Here is a 20,719-nt window from a genome sequence, read left to right as displayed (position 1 = left end):
AATGTTTGCGCTGGATCGGTTATGCCATTAGAGTCAAGTTTATTAAACAGGACTTGATTGATAACCATGTTATAAGCTTTACTGAAGTCTAAAAGAAAACAGATTCGACTAAGTTTTCCGAATGAATACATTTTTTTATGCAGTCAGTTAGAGAAAGCACTGCTAGATAAGTGGAACTTCCAGGCCGGAAACGATATTGGTTGTTTTTTAGCACCTTAAACTTTGTTACATATTTATTAAGACGTTTAACAAATAATTTCTCAATGATTTTCCTAAGGCAGGAAAGAATTGCAATTGGTCGGTAATTATTAACTGTTTGTTTGTCGCCTTTTTTAAAAACAGGAATAATCTTAGCATTCTTTAAAAATGAAGGGAATGCACCTTGTTGAAACATAAGGTTGATAATATAACAGAGCGTGTTGGAAACTAAATGTGCAACCAGTTTTAAATGCCTGACACAAATTTTATCGAAGCCAGGCCCTGTATTTTCAAGATTAGCTATTGTGGAACACACTTCATTTGGTATATCTGGTAACAAGAAGAATGATTGTGTTGTATGGCCTAGAATATTATGCAACTGCGCATGTAGGTCATTATTAGTGTAAACAGAAGAAAAGTAATCTGACAAAACATTAGCAATTTTGTTCGGCTCAGAAATAGCGAGACCATAGTAATTTATTTTGCTTATAGAGGCATCAACATATGACTTAAGAAAAGAGTTCAGTAACTGCCACTGCTTTTTGGGGTTATTCTTATTCTGTTCAAATTTATTTTCATAGTACCTTTCTGTTCAGTGATTTACAGTACCTACTATATTGTCTAGCCAGTCCAATATTAAATGGCTGATGTTTAGTTTCCTTGTACATGTTTTCCTGCTTCCTTAAGCTTTCTAAAAGACCATCCATCATCCATGGGTTGTGTGGATATTTATATTTTTTCCTACATCTTACAGTGCGTGAGTTAGTCGAGATGGCCAATAAAAATAAAGAGCAAGAATTGTTCAGTGCTCCTTCGAGATTAAACATAATATTAATTGGCGACCAATCAGTTTTACTGATGGCTTCAACAAAGGTATCTTCACTAAATACCAAAGTGAAGTAGCTTTTATAATTCTTGTGTATTTCATTGTTAAATGTAAGAAAAATTGGAAAATGATCAGTTATGTCAATATCAACAACGTTGGGGCAAGGCGATGGTGATATGTTAGATTACACGTGATCAATAAGCATACCGTTCCCACAAGAGGCTATTTTAGTTGGATAGTCAACGAGTGATTCAAGACCAAATCCAGTAAAACAGTCAGTGTAAGTTGTGTACAATGTAGCATCAGGGCCAAGTAAGTTAATATTAACATCACCTAAAATCAGTACGTCCTTATTTTCAAAAGTTAGCTTCGACAATACAGCATCAAGGCTACTTTTTAAAACTGCTTTAAAAATTTCACTACTTTTACTACTTTTTAAAAATTTTTACTACTTTGTTTAGTGGGTACGGTTTAATGAGGTTTTACTGTACATAGTAGATTCACCACTGCCAAAAAAAGTAAACAGATTTCTTTATCTTGTGCAAATAATGTTCTTATCACAATCAGGCAGCAGCTAGGATGCAGCAAAGAAAATAACTTGAGATAACCAGGCAGATATTGAAAAGTCTGCCTTGAAACATGAAAAGTGTGCAGCTTGCTGCTGCCAAAATGTGCGTAAAACACATGGAAGAAAGAAACAAGAGGAGGGAGCATACCGCAACATGATTGAAGCCAAAATCTGCTGGGCCAGTGGTGGCCCAACACGTGATCGCACGTCAAAGTGCGCGGTTGATTTTATCATAAGATGCCAACAAACACTGACACCAAGGACAACGTAGGGGAAATTACTTGTGCTTAATAAGTGAAATAAAGAAACGATAAATTATTGGAAATGAAAGTGGATGAAAAAACAACTTGCTGCAGTTGGGGAACGATCCTACAACCTTCGCATCTCACGTGTGATGCTCTACCAATTGAACTACCGTGGCTCCGTTTCCCCGTTCACTTTCTTGGGTATTTATGTTTCCTTGTAGAACCCTGGGAGTGTTAGCCAGCACCACCATTCACAGACCTTGGCGGCGGACGTGGAACATCCTTTCTGCCGCAGGTGTCACGAGAATGTGATCATTTTGGGTGAAGACAACTGGTCAATAAACCCAGCCCGCACATGCTACCTGACGGTATCAATGTTGCAGGATTCAAGACCCTCATTATGTAATAAGCGAGAAGAAAGGGGGTTAACTGAGGGGCCCGATATTTATTAGTCATATCATAAGATGCCAACAAACACTGACACCAAGGACAACATAGGGTAAATTACTTATGCTTAATAAATGAAATAAAGAAACGATAAGTTATTGGAAATGAAAGTGGATGAAAAAACAACTTGTCGCAGGAGGGGAACGATCCCACAACCTTCGCATTTCGCGAAGGTTGTGTGGGTCTACAAGGAAACGTAAATAGCCAAGAAAATGGACGAGGAAATGGCGCCGCGGTAGCTCAATTGGTAGAGCATCGCACGCGAAATGTAAAGGTTGTGGGATCATTCCCCACCTGCAGCAAGTTGTTTTTTCATCCACTTTCATTTCTAATAATTTATCGTTTCTTTATTTCGTTTATTAAGCACAAGTAATTTCCCCTATGTTGTCCTTGGTGTCAGTGTTTGTTGGCATCTTATGATATGACTAATAAAAATTGGGTCCCTCGGTTTACCCCCATTCTTCGCGATTGGTTTTAGTATTTTCATTATGCAGGCAAAGCCACGGTAGGGCAGCTGAACAAGCGTGCACTGAATAAAAACTACTTGCATAGCTACTGGGAACCAAATGTCTCGGCAAATCTCGATTTTTGCTTCGTGATCTCGGCGCAAGAGGTCACGTGTTGTTGGGTCACCACTGTGGCTTCACGGAGCTTTGCTTGCCAAGGCTGGCTGCATGACGTAGTGCTTCCTCCTATAGTTATTTTTCCTATGTGGCAAAACAAACATGCCAGCGATTCAGGTTCATGTCAGCCAATAGGAGCACTCCCTGCGTGCTACATGACTGCAGTAACTGTAGTAACAAAGCGTGACACTTGTTTTCCCTCTGCGCTCTTGCTTTTGTTGGTTTTATTTCGGCATGAAGAAATACAGTGCTGCAGCTATCTGGACCTCTGATTTCTTGTGTTTATAAAAATACCAAGATATGTGAAGGACCCGCATTTGCTCCAGAGAGGTTTTAGAGGCCACAGGCCAAGTACCGTGTACTCCGGACTATCTTCTGTGGACTATACAAGTTTGAAGATTAAAATTTTGCAGATTGTGGACAATACATAATTTTATTTCTTAAGATTGTAGGTGCACTTAAAGAAAGCGTGGCCAAAGTGCACCTGTGAACATTTCTCGTGCTAAATTGCATAGCCAAATGAGCTCCACAGTGGTCGTCGCTGCACACAAGCAATATTTCCAGCTCGTACTGGCAGCCCAGGATATAGTTAGGGTGTACAAAATATACACAGTAAAATATGGAATACTGTGACAATATGCAAGCTAATGCTGCTCGGTGGCTTCAGTGCTTGGATTTGTGAGCACATGCGCAACACCTCATTGCAAAATGTGCTATGCATTTATATATGACTTCATATATGCACAAAGTACAAGAACAGTTGTAATGGCACCTTCACGACATTGTTAAAGCTCATTGTAGTCTAGCACACACTAGAACTAAAGAATCTGAAGGCAATGAAGACAATGAAGACATCGAGGAACTGTTTGTCAAATCGGACATGTTTGACTTCTTTTGTTGTGGCAGCCCCAATGAGAATAATCTAGACGGCTTTTAGTATTGACTCCTGTATGCAGTCTAATAAAGGACCCAAGCGTTTAGTGGGTGATAATAAAATTTTTTGCTTACTTACCGTTCACAGGTTGCAGACAAGCTAAACACACATTTTCTGTCAAAGTTTATCTTTGCGGACTGTCTAAGAAAAACCTTTTAAAAATTTAAGCCCGAATTGGCCCCTGCAGACTATACACTGCGTGCAGTCTATAGTCCAGAAAATCGGGTATAAATAAAACAGTACGATTCTGAATCTTAGAAGGCATTTACTTCTTTTTATACTTTTTCAGCCATGTCTCAATTTTTGAAAGCTATCATTTCTACATTACTATATACAGACTTAGTTTTACAAAGTTTTTTTTCGGTTAAACTTTATGCAGAATGCTAATGTGGGCTTAGATTTTTCAGTTTTATCTTCCGCCCTATAGAAAAGTGTAAATTTTGGACACCAGGTGGAAGAGCAGTGTTAGCAGTGCCCAATTAATATGTTTCTATGAAAACTATTGAAACATAGAATTGGCTGTAGTTTAGGCTTTCTTAATGTACAAGGCACAAAAATGCTTTATCTTCATTTCGGAACGGTAGTTTTGTGACAAACCCTAGCCACTTTAACTTTTTATGAGCCATAACTCTTTTACAAAATACTCCTAATGACAAAATTTTTCATCTAGCCCTATACTATTGCTCTTAACATGCCTTCCACTTTGTCTTGAAATGAGCCATTGGTTTGAAAGTTCATATCATGGGCCGTGTCCTCCTTTGAAAGACAAGATGCCAGTGAGTAACGCAATAAAACTGCATTTCTTGCTTTTCTTTTTTAAATGAGTTCTTTTTCTTGTCAAAGAAATTAGTTGTCAACTGTAAGCTACTCACGGTGCTGATGCTTTTCTTTTCTGCTGCCAGCGGACCTCAGTGACAACGATGGCGATGTTGATGAGTACGAGTTGTCAGGTGAGTTCAAGTTCTTTTCATTTGCCGTAGTCGTTACCTCGCTAATGTTGAGTGGGAGCTTTGTGATTAGATCATTAGAGAGCATTATGTCAGGGGGGTGAGCAGAGGGGCAGGTTGCTGTGCGTTTGCAGCCGTGGCTTCGAATATCTGTCTGCACAGGTGAGCCAATGTGCAGTCCACGTGCTCTGTTTTAGACAGAGTGTGCAAAAAGTGGCCTTGCCGAGATGGCGTGGCATCATGTGCGCTGCCTTCTCGTGCATTTAGCACCGGAGGTTGCGTAATCTCGAGTTTCGGAGACGTGTTCACGAAGAATTTGCACCCCGCTAGCGGCACTTTTCGTGATAGCGTTGTCCCATTGTGGGTGACAATATCAGCCGCAGAGGCAGAGTGGATGCGAAAGCGTGGCTGGCTTTGTTTCATGCTGTCAATGGGAAGATAACGTCTATGCAGCATGAAACGGTATCTTTCTTCGCCCACTCTCAAGTTTGACACAATGAATTTCTTTCTCATTCAAAATTATATTTTTGATTGCCTGAAAATTCGAAAAATATTGTGGCCCCTTCCGTGACTGTACTAAAGGTTGATTTTCGCTATAACAAAATTAATTTTACTATAACAAAGCAAATTGCAGATTTTACTGACTTCGTTATATTGAGGTTCAACTGTATACCCAAGATCAAGCCAACAGTTTTCATGCAATTTCGAAGCAAGCGTTCTAACCACTGTGCATCACTTGCCTTTTCAAGTGAACAGGTTGTACTGCTACATTGAGGCCCCACATACAGAATGAACAAAATTTGTATGGAATGTGTTTCACACATGTGTATGAGATACAGCAAAGAATCCTTCTCAACTGTAGCAAAAAAGTGCATCAGGCATAATGTAGGGTAAAACATGAATTAACAAGCAGGTGAGATTGTTTGAAAGGGGTTGAAATCGAGGCATACCAGTTGCACTGAGGGTCATTTGCCAAGCTTGGTCTTCGCAACAGGGTGTGCATGGCTGTACAAGCTGTGCTTCCTTCTAGGTTTCAGTCTCCATGATTGCTTAATCCCTCAGCTGCAGCTGCAAGTGGATGACTGGTCTGTAGTCCAAAGTTGGATGAAAACTTCTCACTCATGTAAGGTTTGAAAGAAAACATGATGATTCAGCAGCACCAGAATGTTGTCAGGAAAGCAATGCAAGCTAAAAGGCCTTGGCAGATCATCACATTTCTACTAACCACATCACTGATTGGGATGCTCTGGTGCAATCGCAACAGAGAAGTGCTTATCTTCAGGGTTGCTCTTAGAATGTTTACATAGTCAGTCGTTAAAAGGCATGGTTAATCGGACACAGGGTAGTCTCCCTGAGATATATACGTGCGCTCTGCACCACCTACCCCATTAATATAATTGCCCGTTCTTGTGCTTGTCTTCATTTATTTCTTTATTTTATTTATTTTCGATACCCTCAATTGCCAAGGCATTGCAGAGGAGAGTGGGTGACGACATATAAACAAAGAAAAAAACGGAATGAAATGTGCAGCATTATACAGTATTAGCGACAAATCGTAAAAGTTAAATGAAATATAACAGAATGGTACTAAAACAAATATAACTGAACTGAACAGAAATAAACACAGCATGTTATACAATACTAGTGGCAAAATATGAGCGTAAGAGAAAGAAGGGAGAAAGAAAAAAAAACATGAAAAAGCAAAAGAAATTGCAGGCATCGCGACACATGAAAAAAGAAAGAAAGGAGTGGGGAGGAGACATACACAAGATGATTAAGCAGGGCTATCAGAATGCAGGTGTGCAGATAAAGAATGGGGAAAAAGAAAATGATCAGAAATGGGAACAATGTCATCAGGTAGGCGGTTCCGATTGTTTGTTGTGTGCAGTATGAAGGAAAAATAAAATGTGTTTGTGTTGCAAAAAATGCCTTTAACTTTGTGTTTATGGTCAATCTGTGATGAGCGATAACTGGGTGGGGTGATAAGCTTGGTACATAGTAATGAATGATGGAAGACCTTATGAAAGAGGCAAAGGCAGAAATACTTATGACGCAGTGACAGAAATGGCAGTGATAGAGCTTGTTTCATTGCTGTTATATTTGTTCTACTATGGTAATTAGAAAGAATGAAACGTGTGGTGTTATTCTGAATTAATTCTAGAGACCTAATTAAATTTGTGTGATGAGGGTTCCAGATTGCAGCGGCGTATTCTAACTTTGAACGCACAAGAGTTTTGTATAGAAGCATTTTGAGGGGAGGTGGGGCTTTATTGAAGTTATGTCGTAAGTATCCTAATGTGGGGTAAGCACTGTTACTGATCATAATAATATGAGTACTATTCCATGTTATGTTGTAGGTAATAGTAACCCCGAAGTGTACATGGTCGAGTTCGATGTCACCTAGTTTGTACGTTGAGGAGCTATCGTGGTGCCGAGAAACAGTCATTAGTTTGCATTTGTTAGGATTTGTATTCATGAGCCAGTTATCGCACCAACTTGCAATGTTATTTAAGTCTGTTCTTGCGAACAAGGGACCTGTAGCTGCCCGAAATGTCAGTATATTGTAACGCACAGTTCAGTGACGCTACTTTAATAACTTTACGTTGGGCGAACTTGTGCCCGACAAACAGCTAAGCGATAGCCTCGCTAAAACGTCCACAGTCTCTTTTGCCGCAGTCCCGCACTTCTTCTTCCCTTGTTCCCGCATTCATAACACGTTGCTGCGATTGTGCGTGCCTTGCGAGCCCGTGTTACCCGCTTCACTGCTGCTATCTTTCGCAGGTAGCAGTAAACAGCTGGACGGATGCAGGAACCGGCTGGCGTGCGTAATTTGAAATCGTCTTGTGTCATTGTCCCCCTTCCAAGAGTGCATCATCCCAATGCTCATACAGAAGGCGGTGGTTTCTAGACTGTCATGAACTCGCAATGTTTGTAGGCGGAAGCAGTTATTGCCTGTCGTAGTATGGTTTCATTCGGACGACATGGACGATTTCTGTTCGATGCCGCCGTCGTGATGAGGTTACTTGACCTTCTGGAGCAACTTCGTAGTTCAATGGACTAATTCAGCGAATTATCCTGTACGGGCCAAAATAACGACGAAGAAGCTTCTCGGATAGGCCGCGCATCCGTATGGGAGTCCACACCCATACTTTGTCTCCAGGTGCATACTGGACGTCTCTTCGTCGCAAGTTGTATCGGTCCGCGTCAGTTTGCTGCTGCTGCTGAATGCGGTGTCGTGCCAGCTGCCATGCTTCTTCGGCTTTTTGTGTGAAGTCGCTGACGTCATTGTCATTTTCGAAGGTGTCATCTACTGGTAGCATTGCATCTAAGGTTGTGGTGACGGTCCGGCCAAAAACGAGTTGAAAAGGTGTCATTTGAGTCGTCTTTTGTACAGCAGTATTGTACGCGAACGTTGCGTACGGTAGTATCCTGTCCCATGTTCGGTGCTCCATGTCCACGTATATTGACAACATATCAGTCAGCGTTCTGTTCAGTCGTTCAGTCAGCCCATTTGTCTGCGGATGATATGGGGTGGTTTTTTGGTGACTGGTGTGCGTCAATTTCATGATGGCCTGTGTCAAATGCGCAGTAAATATGGTTCTTCGGTCCGTGATGAGAACTTTAGGAGCGCCATGCTGTAGTACTATGTTAGTGACGAAAAAATCTGCTACTTCACTGGCCGTTCCTTTGGGAAGAGACCCTGTCTGGGCATATCGAGTTAGGTAGTCAGTTGCAACTCCAACGCTTTCCTGATGACGATGTGGGAAAGGGGCCAAGTAAGTCCATTCCCACTTGTGTGAATGGAGTTTCCGGTGGCTGTATTGGTTGTAGGAGACCTGCTGGCTTGAGTGGTGGTATTTTACGTCTTTGGCAGTCTTTGGCGAATGGGAGCACTTTGAACTCGTACAGTCCATCTGGCGTCACAAACGCCGTCTTTTCACGATCTCGTTCATCCACTTCTATCTGCCAGTAGCCGCTTTTGAGGTCCAGGGAGGAAAAGAATTTGGCATCTCGTAGTCTATCTAGAGTGTCATCGATTCTTGGAAGTGGGTACACATCCCGCTTTGTGACGGCGTTCAGCTTTCGGTAATCAATGCAGAAGCGCAAGGTTTGGTCCTTTTTCTTTACAAGTACCACAGGCGACGCCCACGGACTTGCCGATGGCTGAATTACGTCATCTTCAAGCATTTCCTTAACTTGACTTCTGATGGCTTCTCTCTCTTTTGGTGACACTCGGTAGGGATGCTGGCAAATAGGCCTCACTGATTCGTCAACAATTATCCGATCTTTAGCAATAGATGCCCGCCGGACTTTGGATGACATTGAAAAACATTCGGCGAATTCTCTTACGAGTGTCTCTATTTGCTCCTTCTGTCTGGGCGATAGGCCTGGTTCGATGTCGATGGCTGCGAGGACAGAATCCACATCTTGGAAATTCGATGGATAAGACTCTGGAATGCTGAGATCTGTAACTTGGACGAAGTTATTAAGGCTGGCAATAACGGTTCCCTTTGCTACATGTTGCACCTCATTTCCAAAATTAGTGAGGGAAACGTCGGCACATCCGCCACGCAGCTGAACAAGACCTCTTGCCATGCAGATCCCTTTTTCGAGTAGGAGACTGGTGTTGCTGTTTGCAATTCCTTCATAGTCGCTGAACGCGTCGCTTCTGACCGTGACGGCTACGCTGGATCTCGGAGGAAGCATCACGTTGTCATCAGCAATGTAAAGGGCGTCGAATTTTTCTTCAGTGTTGAATGCTGCGACAGCGTGCTTGGTTGAGAAGGAAACACGTGATTCCCGCAAGTTGATTATAGCGCCATTATCTTGCAAGAAGTCCATGCCAATAATCAAGTCTCTTGAGCACTCGGAAAGCACAATAAAGCTGGCGACGTACGTGAAGCCTCGTATTCCTATTCTAGCCGTACACTTGCCCATCGGGTCGATGAGATGTCCTCCTGCTGTGCGAACTTGTGGCCCTTTCCAAGAAGTGAACACTTTCTTCAGTTTCCTTGCGAGCTCACTACTTATTACCGAGTAATTCGCACCTGTATCCACTAACGCGTTCACTTCGTAACCGTCAACAAACACATGTAAATCGGAAACAACGTCGCTCTTATGGCACTGGTTTCTGAGTCCCTCGTCGTTGCTCGGAATTATCGATGAAGGTTCTTCTCTTTTCGCGTCGGCAGTGGCCTTACCTCCCAAGGCCGCTGACTCTAGTTTTCCCGATGCGGGCTCTGTGAACGGCGTCTTGGGGAGCTTGAAGACGGGCAGGGGCTCGGTGACCGATGCCTGAACGGCGCTGTTGATCGAGGTTGGTGTTGCTGGTAGGCGTATGGGGAGCTTTGACGAGTAGACAGGTACTCGTCGACTTCAAATGGACACTCACCATTTCGAGGGCAAGGTGCGTTCACCGGAAAACCACGAAGCCCTGCCTGGCGATAGTGGCACATTCTGTACAGGTGGCCAGCCTCACCGCAGTGGTAGCAGAGAGGTATTTGGTCAGGAGTGCGCCATACATCGGTCTTCCTAAATCTTCTTTCGGGTGGCGGCAGCGTATTTCGAGGCATCGAGCTATTCATAGAGGAAGTGGCTGTGACGTCAGCACGTCCGGGAGTTTGCCACAGCACATCGGCATACGAGACGCTCGGCTGGTGCAGTAATGGCGCTCAGCTGTGGTTCCCAGACCGCCTGTCTGACCTCTTCGTGAACCACGTCTGCCAGCGAAGAGGGCGTTGTGGTCAAGCCGTAGCCTCTGAAGCTCTTCTCGCACTACAGATCGCATGATCTCCCATATGACCTCCATGCTGTTTCCGATGGCGGCTGGAATAGAGCCTACAGAGTTGATGTTCATTTCCCGGTTGTACATCCTTGATCGCTGTTGCAAGGTGCTTTCCATTGTGGTCGCCTCAGAACGAAACTCAGTGACGGTGCACGGCAGGCTCCGAATCAACCCTGCGAACAGTTCCTGTTTGACGCCTCGCATTAAATGGCGTAGTTTCTTGTCTTCGCTCATGTTTGGATCAGCTCGGCGGAATAGGTGGGACATGTCTTCTACATACATGGCCACGCTTTCATTGTTCCGCTGGTTTCTTGCCTGCAGGGCAGCTTCGGCCCTCTCCCTGCGGTCGGTACTCGGGTAAGTCGCAAGCAACTCCCGCCGGAAAGCATCCCACAAGACAAATCTCGCTTCGTGGTTTTCAAACCACGTTCGTGCGCTGTCCTCTAACGCGAAGTAAACGTTTCATAGCTTGCGCTCTCCGTTCCATCCATTGAACTCAACGACGCACTCAAAGCGTTCCAGCTAGTCCTCTGTGTCTTCAAATGTGTCGCCATGGAAAGGCTCTGGCGTTATTGGTGAGTTCACCACGATGTGAGTTAGCGTGATTTGAGTTGCCATCTCGGTAGCGTTTCCGTTAGCAGATGCTGATGCTCCGATAGAATCCGGCAAAGGTGAAAACTCGGGGGGCTCACCACGTAGGCGACGGCTGCTGCATTGGTGAACAGGAGTAAATTCAATGGGTCCAAGTCGCCGTGAGTCCGGGCTCCTTTCTCTGACTCGAGAAGGGCTTGAAATCATACCCCGCACCTCCACCAGAACTGTAACGCACAGTTTAGTGACGCTACCTTAATAACCTTACGTTGGGTGAACTTGTGCCCGACAAACAGCTAAGCGATAGCCTCGCTAAAACGTCCACAGTCTCTTTCCCCGCAGTCCCGCACTTCTTCTTCCCTCGTGTCTCGCGCTCATAGCACGTTGCTCCGATTGCGCGTGCCTTGCGAGCCCGTGTTGCCCTCTTCACTGCCGCTATCTTTCGCAGGTAGCAGTAAACAGCTGGACGGACGCAGGAAGCGGCTGGCGCACGTAATTTGAAATCATCTTGCGTCAATATATTTGTTTTCTTTACGTAGGTGAATTCTTGTTTTATTTTGGCTGACTAGTCTGCGAGAGCTGTGGTTTTGGTGACGCCATGTGAGTTAAAGGACTCACCGTCATGTGGGACACAGTTGAGGGCATATAACTGCAGCTCACAAGAGTTGACATTTGACCTTATTGGTATAGCGATCATCATCAGCAGCCTATTTTATGTCCACTGCAGGACGAAGGCCTCTCCCTGCGATCTCCAATTACTCCTGTCCTGCGCCAACCAATTCCAACTTGAGCCTGCAAATTTGCCAATTTCATCACCCCACCTAGTCTTCTGCCGTCCCAGACTGCGCTTCCCTTCTCTCGGCACCCATTCTTTAACCCTTATTGTCCACTGGTTATGCGTGGTGGCCGGCCCAGCTCCAGTTTTTTTCTCTTCATCATCATCATCATCATCAGCCTGATTACGCCCACTGCAGGGCAAAGGCCTCTCCCATACTTCTCCAACTACCCCGGTCATGTACTAATTGTGGCCATGTTGACCCTCCAAACTTCCTAATCTCATCTGCCCACCTAACTTTCTGTCGCCCCCTGCTACGCTTCCCTTCCCTCGGAATCCAGTCCGTAACCCTTAATGACCATCGGTTATCTTCCCTCCTCATTATATGTCCTGCCCATGCCCATTTCTTTTTCTTGATTTCAACTAAGATGTCATTAACGCGCGTTTGTTCCCTCACCCAATCTGCTCTTTTCTTATCCCTTAACGTTACACCTATCATTTTTCTTTCCATAGCTCGTTGCGTCGTCCTCAATTTAAGTAGAACCCTTTTCGTAAGCCTCCAGGTTTCTGCCCCGTACGTGAGTACTGGTAAGACACAGCTGTTATACACTTTTCTCTTGAGGGATAATGGCAACCTGCTGTTCATGATCTGCGAATGCCTGCCAAACGCACCCCAGCCCATTCTTATTCTTCTGATTATTTCACTCTCATGATCTGGATCAGCAGTCACTACCTGTCCTAAGTAGATGTATTCTCTTACCACTTCCAGTGCCTCGCTACCTATCGTAAACTGCTGTTCCCTTCCGAGACTGTTAAACATTACTTTAGTTTTCTGCAGATTCATTTTTAGTCCCACCCTTCTGCTCTGCCTCTCCAGATCAGTGAGCATGCATTGCAGTTGGTCCCCTGAGTTACTAAGCAAGGCAATATCATCAGCGAAGCGCAAGTTACTAAGGTATTCTCCATTTACTCTTATCCCCAATTCTTCCCAATCCAGGTCTCTGAATACCTCCTGTAAACACGCTGTGAATAGCATTGGAGAGATCGTATCTCCCTGCCTGACGCCTTTCTTTATTGGGATTTTGTTGCTTTCTTTATGGAGGAGTACAGTGGCTGTGGAGCCGCTATAGATATCTTTCAGTATTTTTACGTACGGCTCGTCTACACCCTGATTCCGCAATGCCTCCATGACTGCTGAGGTTTCGACTGAATCAAACGCTTTCTCGTAATCAATGAAAGCTATATATAATGGTTGGTTATATTCCGCACATTTCTCTATCACCTGATTGATAGTGTGAATATGATCTATTGTTGAGTAGCCTTTACGGAATCCTGCCTGGTCCTTTGGTTGACGGAAGTCTAAGGTGTTCCGGATTCTATTTGCAATTACCTTAGTAAATACTTTGTAGGCAACGGACAGTAAGCTGATCGGTCTATAATTTTTCAAGTCTTTGGCGTCGCCTTTCTTATGGATTAGGATTATGTTAGCGTTCTTCCAAGATTCCGGTACGCTCGAGGTCTTGAGGCATTGCGTATAGAGGCTGGCCAGTTTTTCTAGAACAATCTGCCCACCATCCTTCAGCAAATCTGCTGTTACCTGATCCTCCCCAGCTGCCTTCCCCCTTTGCATAGCTCCCAAGGCTTTCTTTACTTCTTCCGGCGTTACTTCTGGGATATCGAATTCCTCTAGATTATTCTCTCTTCCATTATCATCGTGGGTGCCACTCGTACTGTATAAATCTCTATAGAACTCCTCAGCCACTTGAACTATCTCATCCATATTAGTAATGATATTGCCGGCTTTGTCTCTTAGCGCATACATCTGATTCTTGCCAATTCCTAGTTTCTTCTTCACTGCTTTTAGGCTTCCTCCGTTCCTGAGAGCTTGTTCAATTCTATCCATGTTATACTTCCTTATGTCAGCTGTCTTACGCTTGTTGATTAACTTCGAAAGTTCTGCCAGTTCTATTCTAGCTGTAGGGTTAGAGGCTTTCATACATTGGCGTTTCTTGATCAGATCTTTCGTCTCCTGCGATAGCTTACTGGTATCCTGTCTAACGGAGTTACCACCGACTTCTATTGCACACTCCTTAATGATGCCCACAAGATTGTCGTTCATTGCTTCAACACTAAGATCCTCTTCGTGGCTTAAAGCCGAATACCTGTTCTGTAGCTTGATCTGGAATTCCTCTATTTTCCCTCTTAGCGCTAACTCATTGATCGGCTTCTTATGTACCAGTTTCCTCCGTTCCCTCCTCAGGTCTAGGCTAATTCGAGTTCTTACCATCCTGTGGTCACTGCAGCGCACCTTACCGAGCACGTCCACATCTTGTATGATGCCAGGGTTAGCGCAGAGTATGAAATCTATTTCATTTCTAGTCTCGCCGTTCGGGCTCCTCCATGTCCACTATCGGTTATTCCGCTTGCGGAAGAAGGTATTCATTATCCTCATATTATTCTGTTCTGCAACCTCTACTAATACCTCCCCCCTGCTATTCCTAGTGCCTATGCCATATTCCCCCACTGCCTTGTCTCCAGCATGCTTCTTGCCTACCTTGGCATTGAAATCGCCCATCAGTATAGTGTATTTTGTTTTCACTCTACCCATCGCCGATTCCACGTCTTCGTAGAAGCTTTCGACTTCCTGGTCATCATGACTGGATGTAGGGGCGTAGACCTGTACAACCTTCATTTTGTACCTCTTATTAAGTTTCACAACAAGACATGCCACCCTCTCGTTAATGCTATAGAATTCCTGTATGTTACCAGCTATATTCTTATTAATCAGGAATCCGACTCCTAGTTCTCGTCTCTCCGCTAAGCCCCGGTAGCACAGGACGTGCCCGCTCCTTAACACTGTATATGCTTCTTTTGGCCTCCTAGCTTCACTGAGCCCTATTATATCCCATTTACTGCCCTCTAATTCTTCCAATAGCACTGCTAGACTCGCCTCACTAGATAATGTTCTTGCGTTAAACGTTGCCAGGTTCAGATTCCAATGGCGGCCTGTCTCTTAATGTCAATTAGAGTATCGGCTATCCCTGTTTGCTCTCTGATCCACACCGCTCTCTTCCTGTCTCTTAACATTATGCCTAACTTTCTTCATTTCATTGCTCTTTGCACGGTCCTTAACTAGTTCTCGAGCTCCTTTGTCAACCTCCAAGTTTCTGCCCCATCAGTTAGCACCCATAGAATGCATTGATTGTACACCTTTCTTTTCAATGGTAATGGTAAGCTTCCACTGAGGATCTGACAATGTCTGCCATATGCACTCTGTCCCATTTTTATTCTTCTGTAAGTTTCCTTCTTATGATCACGGTCCCTTATGAGTAATTAACCTAGGTAAACATATTTCTTCACAGACTAGAGGTTGAATGGCGATCTTGAACTCTTGTTTCCTTGCCAGGCTATTGATCAATCATTCTTTGTTTTCAGCATATTAATCTTCAACCTCAATCATTTGTTGTAACTCGTCCCCAGTGTTGCTGAACAGGACAATGTCATATTTGGTGTTGATCCTCACTCCTAAGCCTTTCCTGTTTAATAGCTTGAATGCTTCTTCCAAACATGCAGTGAATAGCATTGAAGAGATTGTGTCTCCTTGCATGACCCCTTTCTCTATAGTTACCTTTCTACTTTTCTTCTGGAGAATCAAGGTAGCTGTGGAATCTTTGTAGATATTTTCCAAGATACTTACGTAAGCTTCCTGTACTCCTTGATTATGTAATGCCTCTATGACTGTTGGTATATCTACTGAATCAAATGCCTTTCTGTAATCTATGAAAGCCATATAGAGAGGCTGATTGTACTCTGCAGATTTCTCAGCTGATTGATGACATGTGTGTGATCCATTGTAGACTATCCCTTCCTGAAACCAGCTTGTTCCCTTGGTTGACTGAAGTCAAGTGTTGCCCTTATTCAAATATAAGTTATCTTGGTGAATCTTTTATGCAATACTGGAAGTAAGCTAATGGGCCTATAATTTTTCAATTATTTAACGTGTCCCTTCTTGTGGATTAGTATAATGTGGCATTCTTCCATTTCTCTGGGACCCTTGAAGTCGATAGACAGTTCATATAAAGGGCCGCTAGTTTTTCAAGCATTATGTATCCTCCATTTTTTATCATATCGACTGTTATTCCATCTTCTCCTGCCGCTTTTCCCCATTTCATGTCTTGCAAGGCCCTTCTAACTTCATTGCTAGTTATAGAAGGGGCCTCTGTAACCAGTTCATTACTACTTCGAATGTAGGTATCTTGGCTACTCTGGGTACTGTACAGGTTATTATAAAATTCCTCCGTTATCTGTGCATGTATCTGTATCTGTACCTGTATCTGGGAATGCTATCTTGTACACTAATCTTATGCGATTGTCACATGGTGCATATTCGGCGATCGAGCCAGATCAGCATTGAATTTATCGACGATTTATTGCACCATGCCGCGAAAGAAACAAATGTTATGCTGGTGATTTGCAGCCAACGAACAGTGTCCAGCGATTGAAATGTGATACTAGGAGTGCATGGCTGCCGGCACTTCTTGCACCGACAAGAAGTGCCGTGCTGGCAGCCACGTCAGTCATCAAACCAATTCAACCAATCGTCAAAACGATTGCAGCACCCACATCTCTAGTGGTGAGCCTTGCGCCCAATATATGGAGCTTTGGATTAGTGGTTCCATGCATTTCATCCCGGCTACAACTATGGGAAGACCACGAGTAGTGCGTACTCTTGAGGAAGAAGATGCCCACCGCCAAACCTTGCTCTCATTGCTGGTGTGCAAAAAAGGGGCAGAGCAACTTGCATGCAAAAAAAAAAAGCATGTCAAAACACAGACAGAAACCCCACGGGCAAAAAAAAAAGAAGAAATAAAGGCCGCTGGGAGAACGGCAAGAATAAAGCACTCTTAAAGCATGCTCACCACGTAAAGCACGCAAAAGTGCAAGTAAGCTGAAAGAATGGTGAAACAAAAGATTTACGATATAAACTGCTTGCGAAGTTTGACTTGCATGGTGTAACACTCAGTGTAACTAACAGAGCTTTGCTGTTCGACCATCTTTATGGACTGGAAGGGGCAATGATTCGTTTCTTCGATTTTTTTTCCTTGTTCTCTCGGTTTTTCCCATTCCCTCCACCTAGTTAATTCTTAATGTTTATATGATACATCACAAGCTATAAATAAAGCAGTTCAGAAGGGAAACTGAGGAGGCTCGATGTAGGTTAATCATGACCATATTGACACAACTATATTTGGCAGAACCGTAATTCAGCGGGTATGTGCCAGTGGGGACGACGCTGAAGTAGCGCGGGTTTTTAGGTGAAGCGGGGAAAACGAAGAAGACGTTGTTGCTGTTCCCTTGGACGACTGATAAAGTGCGTTTCTTGGCGGTGCTGCTACGCCTACTCGTCGATCCCCCGTCGTTACAATATAAAGCCAACAGACAATGAAACCAAGGAAAGCATCAGGGAAACTAAATGTGCTTGAAATTGAAATGTAGAAAAAAGGACAAGGGAAATAAAAGTAGATTAAAAGATAACTTGCTGCCGGTGGGAACCGAACCCACGATCTCTGCATTATTTGTGCGTTACATTACCAGTCGTGCTACGGTGACGACTATCAATCCATCCACTGACTTGTTTATTTATGCTTACCAGCTTATGCTTATCCCCCGTTGTTACACTGGTGGAGGTGCTGGGTATTCTTCATGCTTGGCACCCCTTCGCGGAGCCGACGATCGAGCCCGGAATCACCATCGCGCATCGAAACACCGGTCCACCGGTTCAGTCGTCGCCTGCTAGGCTTAGCGCCCGAGTCCAGTCCCCTGCAAGAAACTTCGAGAAATCGTTTGCCTCCTACAAATAACATGGCCACCGCAGCTCCATCGCAAATAACACTACAGAATCCTATGGTCCCGGAGAGCTTTCATGGTGATGCCTTTGAAGACGTCCAAGATTGGCTAGACCAGTTCGAGCGCGTCGCCCAGTATAACCATAAGACCAGCTCGGCGGACAAGCTCTCGAGTGTCTATTTCTATTTGAAGGACAATGCTCGTACGTGGTACGTAAACCGGGAGAGGAGCTTTGCCACGTGCGACGACTTCTGCGCGCAGCTGCTGGATACCTTTTCAAGCATCGACAGGAGGGAAAACGCGCAGCGTCTCCTTGAAATCCGCGTTCAAAAGCCCAATGAGAGCGTTACTATGTTCTCGGAAGACATGGCCCGTCTTTTCCGTAGGGCAGACTCAGACATGCCAGAGGAAAGAAAGCTGCGATATCTCTTGCAAGGAGTGAAGGAGCAACTCTTTGACGGCCTTTTGAGAAATCCACCGACAACAGTGGCACAGTTCACAAAAGAGGCTACAGCCATTGAATGGGCCCTGCATCAACGATACCGCCAGCATGACATGAGCAACTCGGCGGCGAACACTTCCGTACTGGCTGCGAGTAACGACATGTCTCTGCGTGAAGTTGTCCGAGAAGTGGTGCGAGAAAAGCTTCGGCAGCTCGGCTTTGTGGTTGCGCCTACGGAACCGACGCCAGCATTATCTTTTGTTGCTGATGTAGTCCGGGAGGAAGTCCGGCAAGCTTTTTCAGCGCCAGACTGTGGGAACGTACCGCGGCTCCTCACTTATGCGGAGGCTGTTCGCCGTCCACTCAACGCAACTTCAACGCCGTTGACACCCATAACTACAACACCACCTACGCCACAAACAGAGCCGACATCGTCACCCTCGTCGACTTTGCCGACCCCGACGATCATGCCAGCACAAACAACGTCGTATTTTCGACATGCGCACGCCACTCCTTGGCTCCATGGAGAGTTACCGCCGAACTATCAGCGTCGGAAAACCGATTTATGGCGCACCGTCGACCGTTGACCAGTGTGCTACCATTGTGGTGAAGCTGGACACGTCTATAGAGTTTGCCACAAATGGAACAACTATCGCGCCGCTCAACACCCAAGCTTTCCTGCCAACTATGCTTATTTTCCGTACGACAGTCGACGCGCTGACAATGACGCTCCTGTGAACAGTCAGCCACCAAATACGACGACGCCCCGACCACGTTCTCCTTCTCCATCTCCGGCGCGCTACAATTCGCCGACTCGTCGCAGTTATGCCGACGTCACTAGGGGCAGATCGCCTAGCCCTCGACGGGGAAACTAGCCGCAGCGACCTCTGGGGCTGAGGTTGCCAATGCTCTAACTGCTCCACATCCCCCGTTACTGACGAACGACGACGTGAAGACTACATTGACGAAAAAGACGCCCAGCACAACGACGAATACGACGGATAGAAGTACGAAAGACGCAACTGACATCGTCAGCGCCGAGCTCATCGTTTGTATTGACGGCCACGAAATAGCCGCTCTGGTTGACACTGGCTCCCATTTTTCAATCCTAAGCTTACAGGTCGCTGGCAAACTGAGGAAGGTGAAGACGCCATGGCATGGGCCCAACATAAGAACCGCCGGAGGTCAGTTGATGACACCTGTTAGGAAACGCACAGCCCGACTCTTAATCGCCGGTTCAACCTTCGTTGTCACCCTCGTCATCCTTACTGAGTGTTGTAAAGAACTTATATTGGGCATGGATTTCCTACGGGAGTACGGCGCCGTGATTAACATCCGTGACAGAAGCGTCGCATTTGCCACGAGTTCGGATAATGTCACCCATGAGAAGCCACAACAACCTCGCTTACGTATTGCCGCGGACGACGTCATACTTTTGCCGCGGAGTTGCTCTCTCGTACAGCCTGCAAAATGGGACTGGAGTAGCTGAACACGTCAGTGCACTAGCACTGAATTGCGGTGTCTCCATTGCCAGAGCACTTATCAATGTAATCGACGGAAGCGCCCAACTCTTGCTGACGAATTTTAGTAAGAAGCGCCGACACATTGTTAGAAGCACTGCTGTCGCCTATTTCGACGAAGTGACAGAAATACAAGACTGCCACTTAGCGCAGGAGTCGGCCTCTACAATCCATACAGCTGCGCCTATTGTAGACGTTTATCCGACGTTAACAGCCGTTGAGCGGAACCGTCTTCTTGAGCTCATCAATCAGTACCAGGGCTGTTTCTCCTCTGCGTCAAGAGTTGGTCAAACGCCACTTACCAAACACCGCATCATTACTGATGTCGACGCCAGACCCATCCGACATAACCCTTATCGTGTGGCCCCAAAGGAACGCGAAGCAATACAAAAACAAGTGAAGACGATGCTGGAAGATGGCGTTATTCGACCATCTAATAGTCCGTGGGCATCACCTGTAGTTTTAGTGAAGAAGGACGGTAGCCTGCGCTTCTGCGTCGACTATCGGAAGCTCAATCAGGTCACAAAGAAGGACGTTTATTCACTGCCACGTATTGATGATTCCTTGGATAGGTTGCGAAACTCGTGCTACTTTTCCTCAATGGACTTGAAAAGCGGTTATTGGCAGATCGAAGACGATGAGAGAGACTGTGAGAAAACAGCCTTTGTGATGCCTGACGGACTTTATGAATTTCAGGTACTTCCTTTCGGTTTGTGTTCGGAGCCAGCAACATTTCAGCGTCTAATGGACACTGTGCTCTAAGGACTCAAAACATGCCTGGTGTACTTGGATGACGTGATCGTCTTTTCCGCAACGTTCGACAAACACTTACGAAGGCTGAAAACTGTTTTTGAAACGATACGCTCTGCCGGTCTCACTTTGAAGCCTGAGAAGTGCCATTTTGGTTTTCATGAGCTCCAGTTCCTCGGTCACATCGTCAGTAGCCAAGGAGTCCGACCTGATCCTGATAA

General features: G+C 45.1%; 1 protein-coding gene across 9 annotated transcripts in view; it reads left to right on the top strand.

Moving 5' to 3' along the window:
• Nucleotides 1-20,719, top strand: part of LOC126543058 (run domain Beclin-1-interacting and cysteine-rich domain-containing protein-like) — a 454,654-nt gene that overhangs the window by 96,409 nt on the left and 337,526 nt on the right. For all 9 annotated transcript variants that reach the window (XR_008615039.1, XM_055077611.1, XM_050190205.2 and 6 more), the window contains one exon: nucleotides 4,744-4,791. Coding sequence is in view for 8 of the 9 variants with exons in the window: in XM_055077611.1 (XP_054933586.1) it covers nucleotides 4,744-4,791 (48 nt within the window). In the remaining variant the exon portion in view is untranslated. The remainder of the gene's footprint in view (nucleotides 1-4,743; nucleotides 4,792-20,719) is intronic.

Source organism: Dermacentor andersoni, chromosome 2 (assembly GCF_023375885.2).
Source record: "Dermacentor andersoni chromosome 2, qqDerAnde1_hic_scaffold, whole genome shotgun sequence".
In the NCBI taxonomy this organism is placed as follows: domain Eukaryota; kingdom Metazoa; phylum Arthropoda; class Arachnida; order Ixodida; family Ixodidae; genus Dermacentor; species Dermacentor andersoni.
This window is presented reverse-complemented; position numbering and strand designations above follow the sequence as displayed.